Source organism: Cebus imitator, unplaced genomic scaffold, assembly GCF_001604975.1.
Source record: "Cebus imitator isolate Cc_AM_T3 unplaced genomic scaffold, Cebus_imitator-1.0 Scaffold264, whole genome shotgun sequence".
In the NCBI taxonomy this organism is placed as follows: Eukaryota; Metazoa; Chordata; class Mammalia; order Primates; family Cebidae; genus Cebus; species Cebus imitator.
The window spans coordinates 2,877,206-2,891,049 of NW_016107579.1; the positions used below are offsets into that span (position 1 = coordinate 2,877,206).

The 13,844-nt window shown below is 36.5% G+C and overlaps 2 protein-coding genes across 2 annotated transcripts in view; one reads left to right on the forward strand and one right to left on the reverse strand.

The window, feature by feature from the left end:
- The first annotated feature begins 1,207 nt into the window (after positions 1 to 1,207).
- LOC108283741 (band 4.1-like protein 5) overlaps positions 1,208 to 13,844 on the forward strand; it is a 94,788-nt gene continuing 82,151 nt past the window's right edge. Inside the window, exons 1-6 of the mRNA XM_017500270.2 lie at positions 1,208 to 1,253; positions 1,435 to 1,487; positions 2,544 to 2,664; positions 2,800 to 2,887; positions 4,016 to 4,104; positions 7,179 to 7,248. Coding sequence (XP_017355759.2) covers positions 2,627 to 2,664; positions 2,800 to 2,887; positions 4,016 to 4,104; positions 7,179 to 7,248 — 285 coding nt within the window. The 5' untranslated portion in view covers positions 1,208 to 1,253; positions 1,435 to 1,487; positions 2,544 to 2,626. The remainder of the gene's footprint in view (positions 1,254 to 1,434; positions 1,488 to 2,543; positions 2,665 to 2,799; positions 2,888 to 4,015; positions 4,105 to 7,178; positions 7,249 to 13,844) is intronic.
- On the reverse strand, positions 10,215 to 10,706 carry LOC119467180 (peptidyl-prolyl cis-trans isomerase NIMA-interacting 4-like). Its single transcript, XM_037728406.1, has one exon. The coding sequence runs from the start codon at positions 10,624 to 10,626 to the stop codon at positions 10,231 to 10,233; it is 396 nt and encodes a 131-aa protein (XP_037584334.1). The 5' UTR covers positions 10,627 to 10,706; the 3' UTR covers positions 10,215 to 10,230.

The following is a 13,844-nucleotide window of genomic DNA, read 5'->3' on the forward strand; positions in this document are numbered from 1 at the left end:
TTTGAGACAGAGTTTTGCTCTTGTTACCCAGGCTGGAGTGCAATGGCGCGATCTCGGCTCACCGCAACCTCCGCCTCCCGGGTTCAGGCAATTCTCCTGCCCCAGCCTCCTGAGTAGCTGGGATTACAGGGTTCTTTTTTTTTAACTGTCGCTCTCAACTCAGAAATTTTAACAGGACTGACATGTTTCAATACATTGCAATATTATATTTATTGATGTTGAAAATAATCTATCTTTGGCCACAGGGAGTTTATTCAAATTGGCACCCAACTTTCTTTACTCATTGAAAAGCCATTGATTAATGAACAACATTAGATTTTGGTTTGAATAGTTCTGGTTTGAATAAACCTTATGTTATATACACTTTAATTTTATCCTGCCTCCTTTGTATTTATTCATGGTCTCTGTCATAAATTCATGACTCCATGTACACATACTATTTACTAAATGAAAAAGTTGAGCTTTTGAGTTCCTTTAGAAGGGTTTCCTCTAGAACATCTTGACAATGAGATTGTAGCTATTATCTGTAGTTATATCCTTCATAAGAAGGATAAGAAGTAGATGTCTTATCACATAAGAAGTAGATGTCTTGCTCTGTTGCCCAGGCTGAAGTGAAATGGCATGTTCTCAGCTCACTGCAACCTCTGCCCCCCACCAGGTTCAAGCAATTCTCCTGCCTCAGCCTCCTGAGCAGCTGGGATTACAGGCACCTGCCACCACACCCAGCTAATTTGTGTATTTTAGTAGAGATGGGGTTTTGCCCTGTTGGCCAGGCTGGTCTTGAACTCCTGGCCTCAAGTAATCCACCTGTCTCGGCCTCCCAAAGTGCTAGGATTATAGGTGTGAGCCACCGCACTGAATCTATAATTAAGAATACTTCTAAGATCTAGTGTTAGATCAGTAGGGTGACTATAGTTTACAATTATGTATTTTACATTTCAGAATAGCTGGAAGAAAATAATTCAAATATTTCTGGCATAAAGAAGAGACATATATTTAAGGTGATGGATATCCCATGCATCCTGACTTGATCCTTAAAAATTATATAAATGTATTCAATTATTTTATGTATCCACAAACTATATACATCATTTATATATTAATACACATAATTTTTAATAAAATAATACTTAAATTAGAAGGGTAAGATTTTTTTATCACAGTAGACTGAGCTGTTGGGTTAAATTTGTGCCTTTCATTTTTCTTAGGTATTTATTTGTTCTTCAGTTAAAACAAGATATTCTCAGCGGAAAGTGAGTATCAGTTATTTAAGGATCAATGCACATTTCCTTGGGTGGTTGAAAAATTATTTAAAAAATAAGTTTATAGTTGTGAAAAAGAAATGATCAACATAAAGCATGTATTATTTTCATTTATCTTAAAAACGAAGGTTATGAAATTGACTTTTCTAACAAACTTGTGTTTTGGCCTTAGATTAGAATGTCCCTTTGATACAGCAGTGCAATTGGCAGCTTATAATCTGCAAGGTAAGCGGTTCTTATGTTTACTGTTAAGACTCAAGTATAATCCTTTTCTGTGTGTTTTTAGTTAAAGAATTTCAGAAGATTCTAATTATGTGCAAGGAAAGAAACAACACTGTTTTTGTATAAACTTCTGTCAGTGTCCAACTCTGACTCTTACTTGTTTTAGAACATTGCCTTCTTTTTCTTCTCTTTAATGTAATTCCTCCCTTCCCACCTAAAGTGTTGAAAAGTCATAGTCTACCTGTTAAGTCAGTAAATGTTATGATGGGGCCTTCGGCTAACTTTTTCCTTAAAAGAAATGCAGTTATGTATGAGTAAATTGTTGCTGAAGCCATATAGTTTAGCAGTCCTTTCTCTCCAAGCCCACATTTTGTTCAGAAATAACCACAGATGAGTACATACATGTTTGTGCATTGTTGTTTTTTTCCTGCTGCTTCCTCCCACCAGTTTTTTTCGTTCCTTTCAGCTACTTTTTTAGGATTAATAATTTTAAAATTTTGGAAGACAGGGACTATATTTTACATTGATATATTGTGTCATATTCAGTGTATATCAGTACTATTCTTTTTTTTTTTCTTTTCCCCCAAAGACAAGGTCTTCCTATGTTGCCTACGCTGGTCTCAAATGATCTTCCCACTTCAATCCCCAAAAGTACTGTGACTCTAAGCATAAATCACCATACCCGACATTAGTAATATTCTTAATAGTTGCCAGTTAATTGTCTTTTAATGATTGCTAAATGTTTTCATTTATTCACTATAAGGTCAGAGGTATTTCTTTACGAAGTCTAGAAAGCAGCTTTCAAAGGCTAAGCACTGAGGTGTGAATACATTAAGAGAAAGATGTGTAATTAAAAAAACCCTACCAACAACAAACATGAGATATATGTGTATGACTGATATGCTGGATTCACTTGTGGAGAATTGTCTGAGTATTATGAATTTCTGTAAGAAATTCCTAGGAAAGAATCTTTCTAATCTTAGCAATTTTCATTAATGAAATGGTTTTTGAAGAATTTAGCAGGAAATACCTATAACTTTTTGAAACTTCTCTTTATAGCTGAACTTGGTGACTATGATCTTGCTGAGCATAGTCCTGAACTTGTCTCTGAGTTCAGGTTTGTGCCTATTCAGACTGAAGAGATGGAACTGGCAATTTTTGAAAAATGGAAGGAATACAGGTATCTGGCATTTGACTATACTTTCTTTAAAAATCATAATAGTTATTTCATATTCATTTTCTTCTATTTGTATCCTTGGTATAGAATTTATTTTATGTTTATTGTTATTTTAAAAATCATTGTTTTAAATTTCAGAGGTCAAACACCAGCACAGGCTGAAACCAATTATCTGAATAAAGCCAAATGGCTAGAAATGTATGGGGTTGATATGCATGTGGTCAAGGTAAGCATGTGGTCAAGGTAAGCAAGTGTTGCAATGCTTTCTTAAAAATTTATTCTTTGGAGATTCACAGTGACCGTGGAATATTTCAGTATGAGAGAGGGCATGGAGCTTGTGTAAGCTAGCACTGGGTACTTTGGATGTATGGTTAAATACTGAGTGACTAGAATCTCACAGAAAGGTTCATTACAAGAAAGAAGAGAAGTAATCGAATCCCTAATACAAGGTATTTGGTTCTTTTAAGCTATTTTTTTTCCCCTATAAAAATTATTTTAAGCTTTTGAGCCATTTTTCTTTTAACTTCCTATTACATGTCTTACACTGAGTAGGCTCTGTTAAAATAATTAAAGATTTTGATAAACTGTGCAACAGCTTTGTAGTGATTTATTTCTAGTTTAACTAGTAACATTTTTCCAGAAAGGCAGTTGTATTAGTCTGTACTTGCTCTGCTATAAAGACATACCTGAGACTGAGTAATTTATAAAGAGGTTTGATTGGCTCATGGTTCTGCGGGCTGTATAGGCTTCTGCCTCTCTGTAGGCCTCAGGAAACTTATAGGGAGAGTGAAGGGCAAACAGCCACATATTTACATGCCGACAGGAAAGAGAGCAAAAGGGGAGGTGCTGCACACTTTCAAACAACCAGATCTCATGAGAACTCATTCACTATCATGAGAACAGCAAGGGGGAAGTCTACCTCCATGATTCAGTCACCTCCCACCAGGCCCCTCCTCCAACACTGGCGATTACAATTTGACACAAGATTTGGGTATAGACACAGAGCCAAACTGTATCAGCAGTCTTTTCCAAAATACATGATCTAAGTCATATATAGAATATGGGAAGAATGTGGAAACAGCTTTCTTTGTAGTGGGAGTGTAGCTACCCACTTTCAATGAAGATACACTCTAAAACTCTAATGTTTCAATGACTAGAAATTAAAATATATGCATAAATTTTTCTGAGAATGTTATTTTGGATACTCTTAAGTGTTAAAAACATATCATGTGTTAATATTAGCCTGTATGTAATTAATATAATTCGGCACAAAAATAAAATTTGAAAGTTGTGTGAAAATGTGAAACCTGTTTTATACAAGTAAAGCTAACACATTTTTCTCCTCTTACATTAGGCTAGAGATGGGAATGACTATAGTTTGGGACTAACACCAACAGGAGTCCTTGTTTTTGAAGGAGATACCAAAATTGGCTTATTTTTTTGGTAAGCAAGAGTTATTGTCAAAGATACTTACTGTTGTTTTGGTTTTCAATGAGTAAAAACATTTACATAAAGTTAATATGTAAACTGGAGTTTGGAAATTAAATAGTTGTGAAAAACTTGTCAGTGAGAAGAAGCTACTGTCTCCTGTCACACTTTTACGTATCATTATTCCCACTCTTCAGAGGCAATTATTAAAACTCTTCTAGCTGTATTTCCCGTTAGTTTCAAAGTATACCACAAAATTCATCTTAATACAAATATTTTATATTTTTATATGTATCAGATGTTCACATGGCCTTCATGTAATCATGTCATTATTTTTAATATTTATTATTCCACAATCCCTTTACTCCCTATGGTGTGAGAGGAAGATACTAATATTTTTATCCCTTCTTTCAGCTGTCCTCGTTATACTGTTCCAGCTTTTAAAAAGTTCATACTTTTAAGTTACATTTACGTTTTACTTTTACATCAAGGATAGATTTTACTTGGATTTCTTGGCCATAATTGATTTTGTCTGGTGTTCTAGAAGCTGAGAACAGGGTAGTGTTTATAATATGTCTGTATCAGAACTAGTACAGAGCTTATGTGTATACTTGTGTACACTAGACAGGGACTGTTAGCGCAAAGCCCTCTGGCATCAAACTCAAATTCTGACATATCCAGTTACTTTAAACATAGCCCACTAAGTATATTTTTAGCTATTTCTGCTTTGTATATCCCATGAAACTGTCCCCTAACATCTACTAAACACAGATCAGGCAAGCTCTGTAGATTAAAGGACCCCAAAAACACTGCTGCCTTTCTAAGCTCTCTGACCCAGATCCCTGGCACTTAACTGCTGAATGCCATCCTAGGCACTTAATCCCGGCTCTCAGATTCTCCTCTCTCCTGAGCGTTTTCTTGCCCTCTTCCCCATCTGGGTGGTAGCTTTGCAGCTGCTGTCTCTGGAAGGTCACCTGCTGTGAAGGACCACCCCTAATCATGCAACCCTTTCCAAACACTGCTCAATAAAGCCTATTATGCCATACTTTTTCTTGATCAGCTTTGAAGTCCTGGAACTCACAACTGATATTATATTTCCTTTCTGTTTAGCTTTTTGTTTTTGTTCTAGAGTTCTTGGCTCCCCCATCCCACACAACACACATATCCCTTTAAATGACCTGCCTTTGTCTTCTCCTCAAGCTTTTTTTAAGTTATCAAGGGTTGCATTAAATGATTCTTCTGTTCGCATTGGAACTGTTTGCTGTTCAGGTTGCTCTCCAGCTTTTATCTTGAGACTTCCCTTTCCGGTGTTCTCAGCTAGGGTCCTGTGTGGTCCTCCCATGGCTTCCTTTTTCTTTGCCCCCCGCCCCCCCAATCCCTGCCAACTGTCTTAAGTAAAGGAAGTAACTGCCTAAGAAAAGTAATTTGTTTGAATCCTTAAATGCCTTAAAATGATTCTTTGTCTTTTATTTTTTCTTGATAATTAGGCTGAGAATAGAATTTTAGGTTGAAAATTATTTCCCTCAAAAAATTGAAGGTAGTATTTCATTTAGTTTTGTATCTGGGTGTTCCTCTTAGGGACTCTTTGAGAGACTTGAGTTGAACACCTTTACAGTTGTCCCTTGATGGGTGAGGAAGCTGGAGCAATTATCTTCCCATTTCTTGAGAGTTAAATCCTCTCATACTTACAGCTTATCCTGAGGGCAGATGGAGTTTGCTTCCAGGCCTAAGAATGCTTTAGGCAGAGAGAAAGCGCCTTTCGTACCTTTTCATAAGATTGTCTTGAGAGTTAATTAATACTTGTAAGACACTTAGAAGAATACTTAGGGCGGTCCTGGTGGCTCACATCTATAATCCCTGCACTTTGAGAGGCTCAGGCCAGGGCTCACTTGAGGTCACGAGTTTGAGACCAGCCTGGCCAACATGGTGAAACTCTGTCTCTACTAGAAATTACAAAGATTAGCCAGGTGTGGCATGGTGGCATGCATCTATAATCCCAGCTATTCTGGAGGCTGAGGTAGGAGAATTGCTTGAACCCAGGAAGCAGAGGTTGTAGTGAGCAAAGATCACGCCACTGCACTCCAGCCTGGGTGACAGAGTGAGATTGTTTCCTTTCCTTCTCCTGCTATTATTTATTTATTCATTATTGTTTTAGTAAAGGTCTTGTAAACAAGTTCTCTTTTACGTGTATTTTATATAAGTTATATTTAAAGATTAGTGAGTGGAAGTGAGCGTCACATTGCCTTGACATTCACAATTTATAGAAATACAGAGTTCAAATGTGGTATAGGTTGTCTGGAATTTACAAGTAGGGAGATACAGTTGGAAAGCGGGCCATAAAGTAGGTTAAAAAATTAAAGTCTGTTTCCTCAAACCAAAATTCCTGTTGAAAACAGGGTTGAGGCTGGTTATAGTGGCTCATACCTGTAATTCCAGTACTTTGGGTAGTGGATCATTTGAGACCAGCCTGGGCAGCATAGCAAGATGCCGTCTCTACAAAAAATAGAAAAATTAGCCTGGTGGTGTGGTTTGAGAGTAAGGCTGAGGCAGGAGGATTAATGAGCCTGGGAATTCACGGTTGCAGTGAGCTATGAACACACTACTGCACTCCACCCCGTACAACAGAGTGAGACGCTATCTTAAACAAAAAGAATAGATTTGAAGACCATCATCAGTGTTTTTCTTTATGCCGTTTTTAAAGCTTTATGGTCATTCCTATGTCTAGTTCCTGTGCCACTGTTCTCCTTTAACACTGAAACAGTTTTACCTAGGCCTAAAGAATCTCTTACGCCATAATTGAGACCTATCAAATACATAGATTTCTTTGTTTTCTTTTTCCTTAATATTTTTAATGTCTGATATGTGCAGCCTCAATTTTGTCAGAGATACTGCTTTTGAAATATGTACTGTGTTTTTCTGTTATCCTGTCTTGTAGATGAGACTTTTTGGTGGGCATTACAAGTTATGTTTACCCTCCTGTCAGTTTTTAATTCAGGAGTTAGACAGTTAAATGTGTTTCAAATAAAAACATTTTTTTTCATATTTAGAGAACATTTATTTGTAATTTGGGTTTTATTCTCATATTATAGGCCGAAGATAACCAGATTGGATTTTAAGAAGAGTAAACTAACCTTGGTGGTTGTAGAAGATGATGATCAGGTAGGAATAAAATTATATTATTTGTTTAACAGTGACGGTATTATGTGGTAACTTCTTTCTCTAAAAGAGGGAATATACCTCATTGTTTTAAAGAGCCACAGAATGGAAACAGTATAATTAATGCTTTAAATAATTTCCTTACTTGGGTCATACCATCCTAAAAATACAGTTTTCCACCCTTAGGATGAAAAATAACGTAAAAGTCTCTTTTTGTTTCTTCATTGATAATATATCTGAGGTGTATAAAAACTTACATTTAAGTGACAAATTTTTTTTAAGACAGGGTCTCTCTCTGTCAGCCAGGCCGGAGTGTAGTGGCTCTCCGCAAACATAGCTCACTGCAACCTTGACCTTCTAGGCTCAAGTGATCCTCCCGCCTCAGCCTCCTGAGTAGCTGGGACTACAGATGCATGCCACCATGCCTGGCCAATATTTTCATTTATTTCTAGAGACAGAGGATCTCATTATGTTGCCAAGTTTGGTCTCAAAGTTCTGGCCGCAAGTAATCCTCCCACTTTGTCCTGCCTGTTGAGATTACAGGCAGGACAGACCAACTTGATCTCTTTATTAACTGATCAAAAATATTAATCAAAAAGATCTACCTAATAATATTAATAATAAAACCTTTTGAATTAAAGATTACTTTGTATCAGTTACAGTGTGGTTCTTTTTTTTTTTTTTTTGAAACAGAGTCTTGCTCTGTTTCCAGGCTGGAGTGCAGTGGCATGATCTCAACTCACTGCAGCCTGGTTCAAGCAATTCCCCTGCCTCAGCCTCCCTAGTAGCTGGGACCACAGGCATGTGCCACCATGCCCAGCTAATTTTTTGTATTTTTAGTAGAGACGGAGTTTCGCCATGTTGCCCAGGATGGTCTCGATCTCCTGACCTTGTGATCCTCCCACCTCTGCCTCCCAAAGTGCTGGGATTACAGATGTGAGCCACGGCACCCAGCCACAGTGTGGTTCTTAATTGGTACATGCATGGATGCAACTCACATGCATTGTTTTTAATGAAAGAAGCCAGATTTAAAAGATTATATATTGAATGATTTCATTTACATGATACTTCAGAAAAGGCAAGAAGAATTTTGCTTTATGCAAATTAATACATTTTAACATATGCATACAGATATACATAAAAGCAATTTGAGCAAAATATTAGTAGTTGTTTAATCTAGATAGTATGTATATGGGCATTCCGTTTTTCTGTATGTTTAAAAATTTTTATAATGATGAGAAGATTTTTTAAAAATTCATTCTTTTTCATTTTCCTCTCCTAGGTAGTTTCAGTGCTATATTTTTCCTGTTTTAAAATGCCTTCTGTGTTTTTGTTTTGCTTTTTTGAGGTGGAGTCTTGCTCTGTTCTCCAGGCTGAGTGCAGTGGTGTGATCCTGATTCACTGCAACCTCCACCCTCTGGGTTCAAACGATTCTATTGCCTCAGCCTCCCGAGTACCTGGGATTACAGGCATACACCACCATGCATGGCTGATTTTTGTATTTTTAGTATAAATGGGATTTTGCCATGTTGGCCAAGCTAGTCTTGAACTCCTGACCTCAAGTGATCCTCCTGTCTTGGCCTCCCAAAGTGCTGGGATTACAGGCGTGAGCCACTGCACTTGGCTCTTCTATGTTTCTCTTCCAGCTTTTGTCATATGCAGGCATCTTTTAAACATATTTCCAGTCTATTTATAATTTATAATTCACTTTTTCATTATTATTAGTAATAATAATTTATTTTGGTTGTACCCATGTCAAATGCAACAAGCAATAGGTGAAGGTAAAAAGAAAACTCAAGAGTTTTCCTGAAACTTTGCCAGCATTGGGTTTTCCCTTTTCATGGAATTTTATTGTTTTAAATTTCATCTTCTATTAATAGATAAGAGATGTTAACATTTGGTCATGCTTGTTTTTGTATTCCTGTGGGACATTTTCTGTTCATGTTCTTTTCTATTGGTCCCATAAAAGTGCTATAGAAAAATGTGAGTGTAAATTCCAACATAAATACTAATAAATGAAAAGCTGAGATCAGGTGAGGATTACCCTGCATTGTGATAGTAGCCCTCCAGTTATTTGCTGTCATTGTTTTGGATATATGTGGAATATATATATTTGGAATATCATAATAACTGGGAAAAAGGATAAGACTGTAGAAATTATTTAAGATAAAGACTCCTATACACTCAGTATCCTTTTTCCCCCCAAGTTTTTGAATATGGATGTTAAACTGAACACTTTTCTCTAATAATAACATCTCTGTTGGTAAATGATCTTTGAGTTTATGCATGAAACTTTAGTAGGTTTTTTATCAATATTGGTAAAATAAAGAAACAATAGAGTTTATCAGAAGCTTGGTTGTGTCACTTTGGTGCTGCCTAATGGGAAGCACTGCTTACAATCAGTAGATCTTGTTCTATTTTGACTCTGAAGTTGTTCACATAAGAAATAGTGATACTGAGTGCTTATGTCCTAGGTATAGTGGTAGGCTTTTCATTTTATCAGGTTGAATGAGAAGTATTTCATACTCTTAAGGAAATTTTAGTGTAGTAAAAAGTGTCCAGTAAGTAGATAAGCTGTTGTAACAGTGCAGTAAATGGTAAACTAGAAGCACATAATAGGCAAGTCTGCAAAAATATGTAGCCATGTATACTCTTAATGTCACTTAAAATATTGACACAGTCATTCACTAAAATGGTATGTAGCCAAGAAAAGTAATTATTGATTATAAGAATAACTTCATGTTATAGTAAGTGAATGTTTGGTATTCACTTACTCTGGGTGTTTAAAATAGTAGAATTTTTATCTCTGGGTGTTTAAAAATATGATTATACTTTTGTATAGGGAAAAGTTTACATAGGTTTTTAACTGCTGGAGGTATTGTTACAGGGTGATTTCAGATGATTTTGGTTTTTCCCCCTTGTTTATGTTTTATTAAGTGTATAATTCTTTTTTATTTATTTTATTTTTTAGTCTTTCATATGATTTTATTTTCTTCCTTCAACCATAATAATATGATATCCAAATTTTGTCTTAACTGGTGGATCTGTAAACACAGGCTTATCCATCCCACTTACAGGCAAGGCAAGTGCTGCTTCTTGAAATGGTCCTACCATGGACCCTCTGGTCATCCAAATCAAGTCACCCCCTTGCCTGGCTTTATCTTCACTATATTGTGCTACCACTTCATTGAATCTCATCCCAGACTTTAACTTTTTAATGGCTTCCATGATTTTGCCATGTTTTTCACATAGAATGTGTCTGACCTTTACTGCATTGCCACCACCTTTGGGACCTTGAGCCTTCTTGTCAGCACTGTCACTCCCAGAGGCTGCTCCCCCTTTCCCTGCTTTTCCAGAACCACTTTTTCCTTTGGGTGGCATCTTGGAAACTTGCTGTTGAACTCTGACAAGTGTGTAATTCTTATATAGGACACGGAATGGGAGATAAATAGGCTCCCAGTACTGATTTGTTAGGTTCTATTTTATTTCATTATAATTTTCTTTTCTTTTCTCAACTTTTATTTTAGGTTTGAGGGTGCATTTGCAGGTTTGTTACATGAGTAAATTGCATGTTGCTGGGGTTTTGTTTACAAATAATTATATCACCTAGGTTGTGAGCATAGTACCAAAAATAGGTGACTTTTTAATTTCCCACCCTCCTTCCTCAAGCAGGTTCTGTTGTCTGTTCCCATCTTTGTGTCCATGTGTACTCAATATTTAGCTCCCATTTATAAGTGAGAACATGTGGTATTTGGTTTTCTGTTCCTGCCTTAATTCACTTAAGATAATGGCCATCTATCTGCAAAGGATATGATTTCATTTTTTATGACTGTGTAGTATTCCGTCATATATGCCCTCACTTTTTTTCCAGTCCACTGTTGATGATTGTCTAGGTTGATTCCACATTTTTTGTTGTCATGAACAGTGCTGTGATAAACTTAGAGGTACATGTGTCTTTTTTCAGTGCTGTGATGAACTTAGAGGTACATGTGTCTTTTTGGTAGAAATATTTAAAATCCTCGGGATATATATACCCAGTAATGGGATTGTTTGGTTAAATGGTAGCTCTGTTGTAAGTTATTTGAGAAATCTCCAAACTGCTTTACACAGTGGCAGAACTAATTTACATTCTCATCAGCAGTGTATAAGCATTCCTGTTTCTCCCCAACCTCACCTGTTACTTTTTGACTTTTTAATAACAGCCATTCTGACTTCTGTGAGATAGTATCTAATTATCATTTTGATTTGCATTTCTCCAATGATTAGTGAAGTTGGGCATTTTTCATATGCTTATTGGCCACGTGTATGTCATTTTTTAACTGGCCTTTGCCCATTTTTTAGTGGGACTATTTGACTTTTGCTTGTTGATTTAACTTGCTTATAGATTTTGGATGTTAGACCTTTGTCAGATGCATAGTTCGCAAATATTTTTTATTTTTTTTCATTCTCTGGTTGTCTGTTTACTCTGTTGATAGGTTTTTTTCTCCCCCTACCCCACCATGCAGGAGCTCTTCAATTTAATTAGCTCCCACTTGTGTATTTTTGTTTTTGTTGCAATTGCTTTTAGAGACTTCATCATGAAATCTTTGACAAGGCCTATGTCCAAATTGTTACTTCCTAGGCTAGGGTTTTTTTTTTTTTTTAAATAGTTTTAGGTCTTACATTTAAGTCTTTAATTCATCTTGAGTTGATTTTTGCATATGGTATAAGGAAGGGGTTGTTTTCCTCTTCTGCATATGACTAGCCAGTTATCCCAGCACTATTTATTGAATAGGAAGTCTTTTCCCCATTGCATGTTATTGTCAACTTTGCCCAACATCATATGGCTGTACATGTGTGGCTTTATTTCTGGGTTCTCTAACTCATTTCATTTGTCTGTGTGTCTGTTTTTGACACCCTGTTTTGGTTACTGTAGCCCAATATAGTTTGAAGCTGAGTAGGGTAATGCCTCTGGCTTTCTTTTTGCTTGGATTGCTTTGGCTATTTGGGTTCTTTTGTCTCATAGGAATTTTAGAATAGTTTTTTTCTAATTCTGTGAAAAATGACATTGATAGGAATACCATTGAATCTGTAAGTTACTTTGGGCATTATGGCCATTTTAACAATATTGATTCTTCCTATCCATGCACATGGAGTATTTTTCTATTATTTGTATCATTTCTTGTTTCTTTCAGCAATGTTTTGTAATTCTCATTGTAGAGATCTTTAACCTCTCTGGTTAGCTATATTCCTAGGTATTTTATTACTTTTGTGGCTATTGTGAATGGGATTGCATTTTTAATTTACTCTCAGCTTGGATGTTATTGATCCATGGAAATGCTACTGTTTTTTTTTTTTTTTAAATTGATTTTGTATTCTAAAACTTTACTGAAGTTAGGCCAGGTGCAGTGGCTCACGCCTGTAATCCCAGCACTTTGGGAGGCCAAGGCGGGCAGATCACCTGAGTTCAGGAGTTTGAGACCAGCCTGGTCAATGTGGTGAAGCCTTGTCTCCTAAATGTACAAAAGTTAGCCAGGTGTGGTGGTGTGCGCCTGTAGTCCCAGCTACTTAGGAGGCTGAGGCACGAGAATTGCTTGAACCCCGGAGGTGGCAGTTGCAGTGAGCCGAGATCATGCCACTGTACTCCAGCCTGGGCAACAGAGCAAGACTCAGTCCGAAAAAAAAAAAAAAAAAAGACTTTAAGATTTTACAGAAGTGTCTTTCTGTTTTTTGGTGAAGGTATGGTGATCTTAGGGCCCTTTTTTTTGGTCAAAAATCATGTATTGCTTCACTCACAGCAGACCAGAAAGAGAAAGATAAATAAGCTTTTTTGATCTCTGCCTTTGGGGAGATCATTGATATTAAGCATCAATGTCAAAATTAGTGTTTTTGATGATGTGGAATTTGACCTGTTCTCCTTATTTCAAACTTGAAAAAATACCTATCATGGATTAGTGTATAAGAATAGCAGTAATGTATTACATTTTTTATAGACCCCCAAGCAGCTGAATGGAATTACCTAATATTGCTACATAGGTTTTAATAACCTAGTTTACATTTACTTAATACATTTAATAATTGAAAACATATGACAAGCTATAAAGGGGGAAAAAACATTTTTTCTGTTCCAGCCACCTGTTTTTCTTCTGTACAAGTCACCAGTGTTACTTATTTCAGCAGTTTTAAGCCACACTTTTTTTTTTTAACGTCTCTGAAAAAATATTGGGATACATCTTACAATATGCCTTGCCTTAAAATCATGGACCCGGCCACAGTTGTGACATTTGGTTACCATTGCCTGCACATGAGGAACTCGTCATAGCAAATTACGTTGCATTAGATTTATTTTTAGTACCATAGGTGTTAAGTTTAATTGCTGTTTAAAATGCCTTCAGCTGTTTTCACTGCTGAGTGCAGTGGCTCATGCATATAATCCCAGCGCTTTTGGAGATTGGGACAGGAGCATTTCATGAGCCCAAGTGTTTGAGACCAGCCTGGACAATGTAGTGACCCTGTCTCTACCAAAAAAAACACAAAGCGCTATGATTCAACATTCAAATGAAATGTTATTCTTAAGGCAGAAAAAGCATTCAAACAGATCTGTGGTGTGTAAATTTGCA